This window comes from Etheostoma cragini, chromosome 5, assembly GCF_013103735.1.
Source record: "Etheostoma cragini isolate CJK2018 chromosome 5, CSU_Ecrag_1.0, whole genome shotgun sequence".
In the NCBI taxonomy this organism is placed as follows: Eukaryota; Metazoa; Chordata; class Actinopteri; order Perciformes; family Percidae; genus Etheostoma; species Etheostoma cragini.
This window is the reverse complement of record NC_048411.1, coordinates 28,542,259-28,554,955: the sequence shown is the minus strand read 5'-3', so window position 1 is coordinate 28,554,955 and position 12,697 is coordinate 28,542,259. Positions and strand designations below refer to the sequence as shown.

At 41.6% G+C, this 12,697-nt stretch overlaps 1 protein-coding gene across 4 annotated transcripts in view; it reads right to left on the bottom strand.

Moving 5' to 3' along the window:
* rtkn (rhotekin) overlaps positions 1-12,697 on the bottom strand; it is an 81,166-nt gene that overhangs the window by 7,788 nt on the left and 60,681 nt on the right. For all 4 annotated transcript variants that reach the window (XM_034871263.1, XM_034871260.1, XM_034871261.1 and 1 more), the window contains exons 2-5: positions 4,031-4,292; positions 2,837-2,890; positions 576-693; positions 256-480 (exon numbers count right to left, since the gene is read on the bottom strand). In XM_034871263.1, coding sequence (XP_034727154.1) covers positions 256-480; positions 576-693; positions 2,837-2,890; positions 4,031-4,292 — 659 coding nt within the window. The remainder of the gene's footprint in view (positions 1-255; positions 481-575; positions 694-2,836; positions 2,891-4,030; positions 4,293-12,697) is intronic.

Here is a 12,697-nt window from a genome sequence, read left to right as displayed (position 1 = left end):
GAAAGAAAATATTGGCATAAACCGGCACTATATATTGTATCAATGTGTTCAATTTTTTCAATAAAAGGATGTTAACAAGGGTTTCCTTTCATTTGTTGTATTTTTAGCAGAATACTGGTAGCAGAAGAAATTCAGAGCTCATTACACTTCAACATCTGTTTATTTATCTCAAATAATATCGTTTACACAATATTCAACAAGCATTTCACATACTTTCCCCATTACGCGCAGCCCTAGCTTATATTTTAAACTTACGGTACAGAGGGAACTGGCAACAAAAGAGGAGCTGCGCCTCCGTTGCTAACAGGACTACATGGCCCAGGCTCCATTGCTGCCCGGAACTTCTTCCCAGCTGATCGCCCCAGCGACGAGCTCAGTTTACTGGCTAGTTTCCTCGGCGTGCTCCCTGCAGAGTAGTCGTCCTCTGAGCAGCAGCTATACAGCTCAACACGCAGCTCGAACCCCGGGCTGGCTTCATTACTGCAAAAAAGATACACACCCTGAAGATCATTACCATATCATTGATTCTTCATTTTGAGTATTACCGTGTAATATGTGGCAGACAGATGACTTACAATACAATGGTGTTGTCAAAGCAAATGTCGGTAAGTGTCCTGTCCACTATCACCATGTCTGTGTCGAAGATCTCACCCCCCAGCTGCAGTAGGCAGAACACGGCACACCGATGAAGCTCTACAAAAGCCAAGGTGGAAGGATAGAGCAAATAGAAAAAGAAAAATGTGTGAAACGTTGCATTTGTGTGATATCTTAGTCTATAGCCACGACGTTCACTTTGGGGATTTAGTGCCGTCGGAAATTCTGCCGGATGTCCCTCTTTTCGGCCGGATGTCCATCACCTTTCACTTTCTTTGTGTTGTCCGGTGGATTTCTGAGGACTATGGTTAACTAGTCCTCAGATCTCTGCAGGGTAAATCCAGACAGCTAGCTAGATATCTGTCCTATCTGAGTTTTCTGTTGCACGACTAAAAAACCTTTGAACGTACACACGTTCCATCAAAACAAGGTCCTTCCCGAAGCCGAATTGTCTGTAATTTTGCAGTAGAGCGGGAAAAACAACATCTCGCTCCTTCTATATTTTCTAGATTCTAAAATACATTGTAGAGAAACTATCTTAGGAAGCACCATATACTGTAAAAAATAATGGACGTCGCATCAGTGACGTCACCCATTGGTTTGAAAATCTGCAGACTTTACCTTAAGGTACCAACGCTAACGCTAGAGCTAGCTAGCTAGCTTGGCTGAACGAGACATTTTCAGGTGACCAAAACAATCCAATCAACTTTGATAAAGTGAAAACACCAGAGTTAGCATAGTTAGCATTGCTAAGCCTCTGTCCTGATTGACCGGTCCTAAAGCATCCCCTGCTTTATCATCTATTTTAAAATACATGGGACCATAGTTTACAAAAATGAACATTATGCTGTGGTGAAGAAGATTTAAAAGTAGCAATTCAGACCACAATTACTGTTATGAAAATGTTTCCTGAGGTAATAAATCAAGTGACAAGTAGGCTAATTTTCCCATGGACTTCTATAGAAACAGACTTGTTTTTGGAGCCAGTGGAGTCGCCCCCTGCTGGAAATTAGATAGAACGCAGGTTTAAGGCACTCCAGCATTTGCTTTACTTTTCAGGCCCGGAAGGTTGCAGGGAAATACACATGCGTGGTAAACTAGCTATAATACTGTTTTTGGGCATGCTTCCCTATGAGTCTGAGTAATGATTAAGGTGAATCCGGCTGAGACCATAATATAATTAGCACACCACCAGCGGTCTACTGTCTTTCTTTAATTGTGTGTTTTTGCAACCTCTCATTCAAATTCAAGCTTTTAACTGAAAAGACTGAGAGAGGTGGTGGATTGCTCTTGCTTATGTGCTTCCCTGTGTATGGCACATTGACACTTAATATTCACACTTATTATTCCAAGTATGAGCTCTACACTCGGTTTGGAATGATTGGAGACGTGACAGAGGAACATGCTTTACTTTTCCTCACCTCCTGGGCTCAGTTTATGTCTTGGTGTGCTTAATGGCCGTGACTAACAGGCTCATTAAGCTTTGTTAAGAGTCTACTACCTGTCTCTTGAGTTCGTTTATATGCACAGGTCATGCAGATTAACTCCATTCAAGTTGCCTGGGGTAAGACTGTTCTCTGAGGCTGTTAAATGACTGCACAGGGGTTAACTTACATTAACTCTATCCATAGGAGGTGGGATAGCAAATAGTCAATCTAAAGATAACCATTTTAACATATTTTTCAGTGGATTGGATTCTGAAATGCCGTAAAAACATTTGAATATGACCTGGTTCATCGTTATATTCCACAGGATAAAAAAGGAGTTCCTTAAATGCAAAACAGGCTTCATTTGTTTTCAAATGCCCTATTCATAATGACCCAGTTTAGCACCTGTGTGCTGTTGCTTCCCAGAGCCAAGAGGCAAAGCCAGCAGGCCCAGAACAGCGGGTCAGGTTGTACTGCCAGGAGTTTCTCATGTCTAGAAAAATCTGTTCCTGGAAAATATGAAGATATGTGGTGAAGCTGCAACAGATTGTATTAATAAGCTCCAAGAACTGTGCTTTGCACCCGGCATAGAGTAGGAACAAAATGTCATACTGTGTGGTCTGTCTGCACAGTTCAATAGCTCAGCAGATTTTTTTAAATATGAAATTCAAAGCCCAAATTATTGTTTCACCCTCGATACCAGTGATATGAAGGTGATTTTTGCTCTTTGGTCATTACGAAAAATCTCCACCCCCCGTGGGTAAATCATTAAAACTCCCTTAATGAACACACGCATACAGGAGGTGGCTCCTCACCTCCTTTGTTTTTGAAGTACTCTGTGTCCTTCCACATGAGAGGGATCCGAAGATCTGAAACGACAACAGACAAGGGATTAGACCACAAAAATGTTAATCACCCTTACTGTCTAACTGATATTTGTGCATCTGACAGACAGACTGAGTGTCTCCCTGCCCAATCACTGCCTAAGGTTTTCTACAGTTAATTACAGTCTGTGTACATGTGTGTTGTATTATCTCCATTTGTGTACCAGGCATGCAGCAGTGCCCCCATGAACCTACACCCACAAACACACACACACATGCTCCCAGTGTCACAGCTCATTCGTATATATGCCTTCTCATCAAGTTCTAAAAACAAACCAAACCATTAAAAAAATAATACTGTTGAATACTGTTGTCTGGTGTGGATCATCTCTCTGCAGTGCGTCTACGATGCAAACAGAGCAGCTCCATAATTATTCATCTGACTGCCCGCTGTCATGTTCCACTGTGCAGCATCTGCCTAACAACAGGAGCTTTGAATTCAAATGTAACGCTAGGAGGGTTGTTGAAAATTGTATTTAAGATGAAAATTAAAACTTTGGTGTATTTTTTTTCCAGCTCCACACAACTCTCTCTGGATTTCTCAGCATGGGTACGTTCAGAAGATTGTGGCGTCCTGTGACTTTCCCGCGCAAAAAAATTGAGTGACGATAATAACCTCTTCTGAAGAGTCCATCAAGTTTTTTTTAATCTTCCGTGTCCTCCCTGGCCACAAGTAGAGGAAGGGTGGAGGTGGTGCGCGATTACAGAAGGCTTGTATCATGTGGACGCAACAACAGTTTTGTCATTACTTAGAGTTCTTCATGGGGGCAACAGAAACTACGCTCTATAGCTTTAAAGGTCCAATGGCATGAAAATGTAACTTTAGGAGGTTTTTTAACATTAATATGAGCACCACCAATAACGATTGTCATTGGTTTAAAGAAAATCCAATAATCCAGAGCACATTTTTCTCCCATCCCAGAAGGATATGTGGACTAGCCAGACCCTTGTTATCTCCGCAGCGTGTGGATGGTCTAGCAAAGTGAGATCAGCCTCTGCCTGACAATAGGAGCTCTGCGTTAAATCGTAAAACTAAAGGGATCACAAAGACTCAAATACCCTTAAATATTGCTGGTCCATGGCCAAATCTCCAACAATATTTAAATAAAATGAGGTTTTACTTGCCTGAGATGGCTACTTTTCCTTTGCACGGGTGTCTGTTGTCCATCGGCCCTGCGTCTGAAGACCTCCGTGTTACCTTCTGCATGACCTGTGCCTCCTTCATCCTCTGCAGCTCTGACATGTAGGCCATGATACGAGTGCTGCAGGTCTGCAGGCTTTTTGCCGCCTCCAACGCCTGGTCTTTCTGGGAGCAGGCGGCCAGCAGCTTGCAGGCCCCGTCGCGCATCCGGATCTCATGGTCAATCTTCTTCTGAATATCGCTGTCCTGCAAAGGGGCAAGGATTGGTGGAGGGGGGAGAGAGGAATAAAGAGCAAGTGTAAGGGAAATGAGGCTTAAATGAGGCTTAAATGACACAAATAATCTTGTTTTGGCAAATGGAAGAAGACATTATTAGAGAAGGGGTGAATTTAGGGAGTTAGAGAATAGGCATGACTTAACAAACAGATAGCGATACAAAGAAGGCCCTTTCTGACATTAATGGGATAGGAAAAAAGAAGAAGACATCAAGACTGTCTGCAGTAGATTACAGGTCTCTTGTGGATAGATTAATGAGACGTGTCTCTGAACGCACTCTGAGTCTGTGTTCAGTGGTGTATGTGCGTCAGAGTGGTGGCATGGACAATATTCAAACTTCCAAGTGTGGCCTTTTGCCCTCTTACTGACGAGCACCCCCCCCCCAATTCACTATACACACCCAGAGAGAGAAAGAGCAGCACATCTCAAGTGGGAGAATAAAGAATGATGCTGTCAAACACCTCTGCTGCCCAAATGAGAGACCCCAGATACACAGATGTACACATACACATTTCTAGCCACTGTCCATTTCTTCAAGCTGTTTTGCTAAAAGAGAAAAAATTAATTCTATATAAGGAAACTAAATTTAACTAGGCTTATCTGGGGCAAAAAAGCAACTCTTTATACATGTATGCATAGGTTTGTGAAAGACTTATAGGTGCATGTATTTGGCCGCTGGGATGTAACTCCTCCCTCAAGAAAAATTTTTATTTTCAAATTTTTTTTTTAAAGAGGCAATTTTACAACATTTTGGACTAGAATTACCATATCAGTGTCTAAAACATTGTTTAAGCTAGGGCAGATAATACATAAGTAACATTCAAAAAGCTTATTAAAGACAGACCGTGTTAAATAAGTCCACTGGGGACCAACTACAAACATTAGATCTGTCAAGTCAATGCGTTTTTTTTACATTCATTCTTTAGTGGGGACCAAAATGGCTCGGGTGCTTCACCTAAGCCTTAGAATGACAAGGAAAACACTGCAAACTCACAGACCCAAACACATGCAGACAGAAAGGCTCTGGCTCTGCCTCTGGTGATGCTGTCCAGAGTTTAAACAAATCTCTAAGCCCCTCTTCCCTCTGTAAGCGGTACAAAAACACTGAATGCATGAAGTTGAAACAGATGAAAGTGAGGGAAGGAACTAGCAAATGAGGTGAGAGGGATGAGAGAGCACACGGGGATCCAAAGGATCAAACGAAGACCAAGCAAGAGTAAGGCCGGGTTGCCCTTGAGTGTTCGACGCAGCACTCTTTTCCATGCTCAAACACCTTTGAATCATGAATATGCACCTACGTGGCTTCAATCCAAGGAATATTGATCAGTACAGTCATGCCCTGTTACATCCTGCCACGCTCTGCGGTGCCTTGTAATGCTGTGCAGTGCCCTTCTACGCCATGAACTACTACAAACTATTATTTTTAGTCACTGTTCCATTATCTTTTACTGTGACTTTCATGGCCACTCTTCTTCTCACCCCCATCAGACTCCGTCTACCAAGAGCCTGGGTCTGTTTTTCCTCGCCACTGTCGCACTGTTGCTTGCTCTTGTACTGGAACTATTGGGTACTGTCGGGTCCTTGTAAATCAAAGAGTGTGGTCTAGACCTAGGTCTGTCTGTAAAGTGTCTCGAGATATGAATTGATACTATAAATAAAAATTGAATTGAATCTTGAACTTTTTAAAACAAAAAGAAGACATGAAGGTTACTTTGTTTTTATAATAAATCAATGAACAAATGCAGTCCAACATCTGCCCGACTGCTGGAGTGTGTGTATGTGCTTCTGTGATCTATTAACGAGCTCACACTCTTACACTCTCCCCACAAATAATCACTAATGCTCTCTTTGCCCTTCTTTTCCCACCCCTCTCCCTGATGAATGCACTTTCTCCTCCTCTACTCTGATTTCTCATTTATTGCCTTTCTCTCTGCCCGATTCTTATGAAATTTTTATTCTTTTGATTTAAGCGTTTGCACTTTCACTGCTCGTTTTCTTGCTGTCCGTTCCACCTCCCCGTTTCCCCTTTCTACCGGTCTCTGTGTTAGCATGAGTCCCACGCTTTGTTCAACAGAGGCGTAGTGGAGGAGGAATGAATGCAGTCCGAATTTGGATGCAGATTCACATCAAAATTAGGTGTGGTATGGCTTCTGGTTAACAGCAGTAGTAGAAAAAATTATGCTTTCTTGGCACATAACCACACTTGCTCAGCGTGTTGGTGAAAGCTGCACAAACAGCTGTAAATCACAAAAAAGAATCCAAATATTCTGTCTCTAACACATTGAAACACTGTAGGTAATAGTTTGTGTTACAGTATCACTGGCTGCAATAAACAATAAAATCAAGAGAGACAGAGGTGATTCCTAGCACATTCTTCCTCGGAGAGACTGCCAGGAGGAAGAAATATGAGACCAAATGAGAGCGTGACTGAGTGTACTTGTACGGATGAAGATAATGATGAGTCTAGAGTGGTGTAAAATCAACACTGTGGATGCTGAACACAACGTAGCTCAGCAAATAAGCCTACCAATTAAATACACACTTTCACTGACTGAAAGAGCAATGACAGTCCTCGACTCAAATGATCGGTTTGTTGATGTACGAGAGTTTATTGGCTGATGGAGTTCTTCTATCTGAGTGTCTGTCTGTGGGGAGAGAATAGTAATTCGAACTGAGAATGGGAGTCAAACTCACATTCATGTTTATGTTTGACATTTTATTGCAGTATAAAATTAACTGATACTTTAAGAGAGAGCTTATGTTTTTTTTTAAAGATTGTTTTTGGGGGGCATTTCCGCCTTTAATGGATAGGACAGCTGGAAATGAACGGGGGGAGAGAGACAGGACAGACTCCAACCCTGGACCTACGGCGTCGAGGCATATGTGCGCCTACTCTATCAACTGAGCTTACCTGGCCACAGAGCGCTTTAAAAGAGAGCAAGAGCAAAACATTTGTATATCCACAATATTACGATAATGAGCACAAAGGTTTGAAACTCCCGGACAACAAACATTAAAAAGCATCAACTGTTTGGAGAATGTTTAAAACGAAGGTCCTACTAACAGGGGAAAAAGACAAGATTCAGTGGTGAATCCTTCATCATAAATTGATTAGTTCATTGATGACAACTTAGATAATCAATTTGCCGTTGAAGCAATTCACCATGACTTCATCATACCTGACTTTTGTAGAAAACTGCTTCTCAATTCTGTCAATCTGTCAAGTTCATATCAATGTAAACTGACTGAATACACCACTGTGTTTTGTGGAAAGGAATATGGCCACATTATCATATATTAGACACATTATTCAATCAGAACAAAACTATTGGTTGCGAGCGATAAACATAAAACAGAGAAGGAGAGGAGGGGGGGCGGGGGGGGATGTGAACTGAGGATAAAGAGACGAATGTGTCCAAATGTCCTTGTCAGTTGTGGCACCACAAACCATGCGCCACTGAGCCGGAGGCTGGCCAGCCAACTTTGAAGGAATGTACACACACACACACACACACACACACACACACACACACATACACACACACGCACGCACAAGCAAGGGCCGTACACACACACACACACACACACACACAGAGTCAAGTAGCTGTCACTATAGTCCAGTTTCATGCAGCAGGACTTAGAAGTGACCTGCTAACAGGAGCTCCTGTATTTATAGCAGCTCCATTAACAGGCTTCTCCTTCTGGGGGATCTCAGAATAGAAGACGAGCAGCCTGGATCTAACTCTAATCCATGTGTTTGTCTGTCTGTGTGTCTGTCTGTGTGTCTGTTTGTCTTTGTGTCTGTGTGTCTGTCTGTCTGTAGGGCTAACAGAGTACAAATCCACATGAACACTCACAGACGGCAAAAAGAGAGGTAAACACACCCAACAACAAGCAACAATAAGCAGGACAAATGTCTAGAGTAGCGCTCAACAATGAATCCTTTTTTAATCAAAATTGTGATTTCAAACAATGCGATTATCTTATCTTGAAGAACGGGATTATTCAACTGTAAATATATTTATGGGTAGTTCAATGTTTGGTGTAACATTTGATATTACTTTTTCATCATCTTATTTATTCTGTGTTTTTTGTGGACTAATGTTACACATCACAGCTTTAGATTTGTATTAAACCTCCTGGTGTCCTTAGATAAAATTTGATCTGATTTCAAAGTTTCTACATCAGAAATAGGTTTGTCTTTTAAACCAATAGCCCAAAAATAACACAAATGGTTCCATAAAATGCTCTTCACAAAGAAACTTTCAAAATAATAATAATAAAATAATAACAAAAATAATAATAAACGCAAATCGGATTGCAATATATGGTAGGAATACATTTTTCCCTAGTTCAGCCCTAGTCTAGAGTGGATCATTTTTCTAACAGACACACATAAATACAACCTTCCAAACACACACCTAGTCACAGTGATTCCTTCACACAGAGTGGCAGGTGTTAGACCAGTGGGCATTGCCAGAGAGTCTGACTGTCTCTGATGGTGGCTGTGTGGACAGACAGAGGGAGAACGAAGCATGCATGGGTGATGGAGATGCAGTGCATGTTGGGTATCGAGCAGCAACACAGAGGGGAGGTGGTGCTGTCAAAGAAAACGGGGGGGTGGGGGGGGGGGACTGGAGGAAAAGAGTAGAGAGAGCTGTGGGTTGACGAGGTCGAAAGGTCTGGGTGGAGAGTGAGAGGCAGTTGAGAGAAAAAGAGAGATAAGAACGGGACCTGCAAGCGGGAGAAAGGAAAGAGGAAGCGTTGAATGTCAGGAGACAAGCACGGTGTAGGGTGAGGGGATGGGGTGAGGGGGACAACCAAGAGGGAGGTGGATCAAGAGAAGACAACAATGATTGGAAAAAACACAAAGTGCTGACAAAAGAGAAAGGAGGAGGAAGAGATTTGGCAACAGGGAGAGCGGTGGTGGGATCTATCTGAGCCAATCTGCTGCCGAGGTAACGAAGCATGGCGCTCTGTAAGTGAGCAGGTGTGGAAATAATTGGGAGAGATGGTGTCTTTTTCAGAGAGGAACAAAAAAAAAAAAAAGACTCTCCAATACTTGACGGTTACACTAATGGCTTAAGACAAAAAACTTTTTAATTACTTTATGGCAATTAACTTTGAAAGACAATTGAGATGAAACGGCATAGTGTAACAGGACGGTTACCTATACTCAGACCATTATTATTCTTAGGACGTTTTCAGGCTAAATCATAAAGACGCTGGAGTGGGTAGGCCAATAATCACGGGGCTGGTGCTTCATCCTCGAACAAGATAACGTGTGCGTATTAACATGGATTGGGATACAAACATCTTTGCCAATATGGCATTGTTTTATCTACCGGACCGAATGACAATGCAGATTTGCCACTTAAATGCTTGCTTACAGGCAAAAGAAGCATCACTGCACGGGATGCTAAATAACAATACACTTGCTGAAGGTAACGTTAGCCTACCGGTTAGCTAGTACAGTGGTTCTCAAAGTTTTCAAGACGCAACCATAGTCAATTTCGGTGGGGACGGTGCGTGCGCGTACTTATCAGATTTTGTCATTAATCATTTTGTACCCACCATTTTAGTTTTTTAAACCTCGAGCTGAGTTAAGTTAAAAATATCTAAAGTTCAATACACTATTCTTGAGCAACAGATGCCAACAAATCCACAAAAATGTCTATCCCCCACAGGTTCTTTCCTTTCGTAGCTCCTCTCTCTGAGTCTCTTTGAGTCTTTCAAAACATGACCCGCGTGAAAGAGAAAAAAAAAAGAAAGAATGCGTTTCGGTCTCCAGCACAATTCCTACCAAACTGTGGACCCGAAGCCTCTGAAAAGTGAGCTTGGTGTTTGCAACCCCCCCACCCCCCTTGATGAGTGAAATAGCGCTGCAAATCGCTGTAGACAGCTGTTTCTACAAATAATGCTTTGGTTTTGATGACAGTTTTAGTTTTAGATGCTAGAGCCTAGCCTTGTCCAGTGTGCTTCAGGCTCTGGGGACTTGGGATGCGTTTGTGACTTTTTCTCTCCCCCTGCCCCGCCCTTGGACCCCTTTCTGTGTTCCAGACCCTTCTGATTTACAAATGAAGCTCTGAGTATAACACATGAAATGTACCAAACTAACACACAGGTTAAAAAAAAAAAATTCCCCTGTCTAGAATATGTCATTTTAATTCTTTTCCCCAGAACCCCCAGGAATAGATCTCCCAACCCCCTTGGTGGTCCCGACCCCCAGGTTAAGAACCACTGATCTAGTAGATGGCTTGAACACAGTGACAATCCTGACAGCTAAACGGTCTAACTTGTGGCTTTATTTCACCGGGACATGCAACAGTCTGCAGCTAAAGACACAGTGTTTCTTAAGAGAACCAGACACTGTTGACGTTGTCGTGGAAACAACACCGATGGGATTTCATGATGCATTCTATTGCACCACGAGATACTCAAGCTGTTGGTGCAAAGTACACTTTTTGTCATTTAAAAGCAATTGGCTGGTAAATTACGTTATTATTACATTTTAAATAAATACAATTTGACCATTTAGGGGCCTTAGCAGTACGGGCCATTATTTAAAGTCTAAAAGTATTTATGGCTCTACTATAATGTTAAATGTCTGTTTAACTTGTTTTTTTATTCTTTTTAAAGTATTGGTTTAGCCACCGTTTAGGTACCGACAAAACCCCAAATGGTACCCAACCCTGGTAAAGAATAATGACATGAGAAATAAAATAACAGCGATAATAACAGCAAAATTCCAAAAAGTAGTATTCCAACAACAATATATGTTATATAACGCATCACTGCATGACACACACAATACATGCATAATATCAGTGTAACCGTTTGAGCAGGTCATTTGACGCCTCGGTGGATACCAGATGGTCACTTCCTCTATCACCTCTTTGTCCCTGTCATGCTGTGTGTGTGCTGATCTTCCCTTGTGTGTTTGTGGGTTGTGATCTCAGAGACATTAACACTCACACACAGACACACACACCTACACAAACACAAACATGCTGGTATGGGGATTCGACGCTGCCGCATATGGTGTGTAATGGGTTGTTTACGATGTGTTGTTCCGCATGAGGAGGCTTTCCTGTTCAGACCACTGACCCTTGGCCCCTGACCTCCATCCCTGAGCCAATCAGACGGCTGCAGCTTTAACTCGCAAAGCAGTATTAAACACAGCAAGAAACAACACAGTATGCAGAACCATTTTAGTTCAAACTTTGGAATGAATGTGACAGACGGGAGGAGGACTTATAGAATCCAGAATTGAGATTACATTTACAAAACTTTTGTTTATATTCATGAAATACTGCAACTAAATTTAGAGCTGTAAATAGAACACATATGTTCTAGGGCTGAAACTAACGATTTTTTTACATTGTTGATTATTCTTTAGATTATTTTCTCGCATAATCGATAAGTTGTTTTCACTCTAAAATGGCAGAAAAAAAAAAGCCCAAGATGACGTCCTCAAATGTCTTGTTTTGTCAAAGAAATTCTGTTTACTGTTACAGACGATAGAAGAAACTAGGAAAATATTTACATTTAAGAAGCTTTCATAAAAAATGAATAAAACCGATTAATTGATCATCAAAATAGTTGGTGATTCATTTTATTAGTTGAAAACAAATTAATTTATCTTTGCAGCGCTGATATTTTCACCAGCATACTTTTAGCCATTCAGCATTCAACATCACTTTGGTCCTGGCTGAGACATCTCAACAACTATTGGATGGCTTGCCATGATATTTGGTACAGATATTTATGTTCACCTTAAGAATAAATTACATGACTTTTCTCAAGTCAAATTACATTACTTTGGTTAACGACTAAATACTTGTTAACTAAGGCCGTTCCCATCAGCCTCAGCTGTGTTTACTGCTAATTAGGAAATATTAGAATGCTTGCCAACAAACTAACATGGTGAACATGGAATAAAATATACCTGCTAAGCATCAGCATGGTAGTCATTGTGAGCATGTTAGCATGCTGTGCACACAAAACCCTGTAGCAGAAATGTAACATCCTTATGGAAACCAGTAGAGACACAGTCATTCTGCATCTGCATGGTTTCTGCAATTAAGAACACTGACCATGCACAATCCAACCATAAATGAAGCTTTGACCTAGTCTTTCTTTATCAGACGAGAGGCCGTAGCTGACTGACCAAATACAAAACATGGTTGGACAAATCACTGGACAAGAAGGAAAGAGGTTGATAGAAAATAATAGAGTAGTAAGAGGACATCAGTGGAGAATAACAACAGAAGGATTAAAACACACTGGCAAAGGACTTTCTCACTCACTCAGCCACAAACTCATTCAGGGACGAACGCACACACACACACACACACACACACACACACACACAC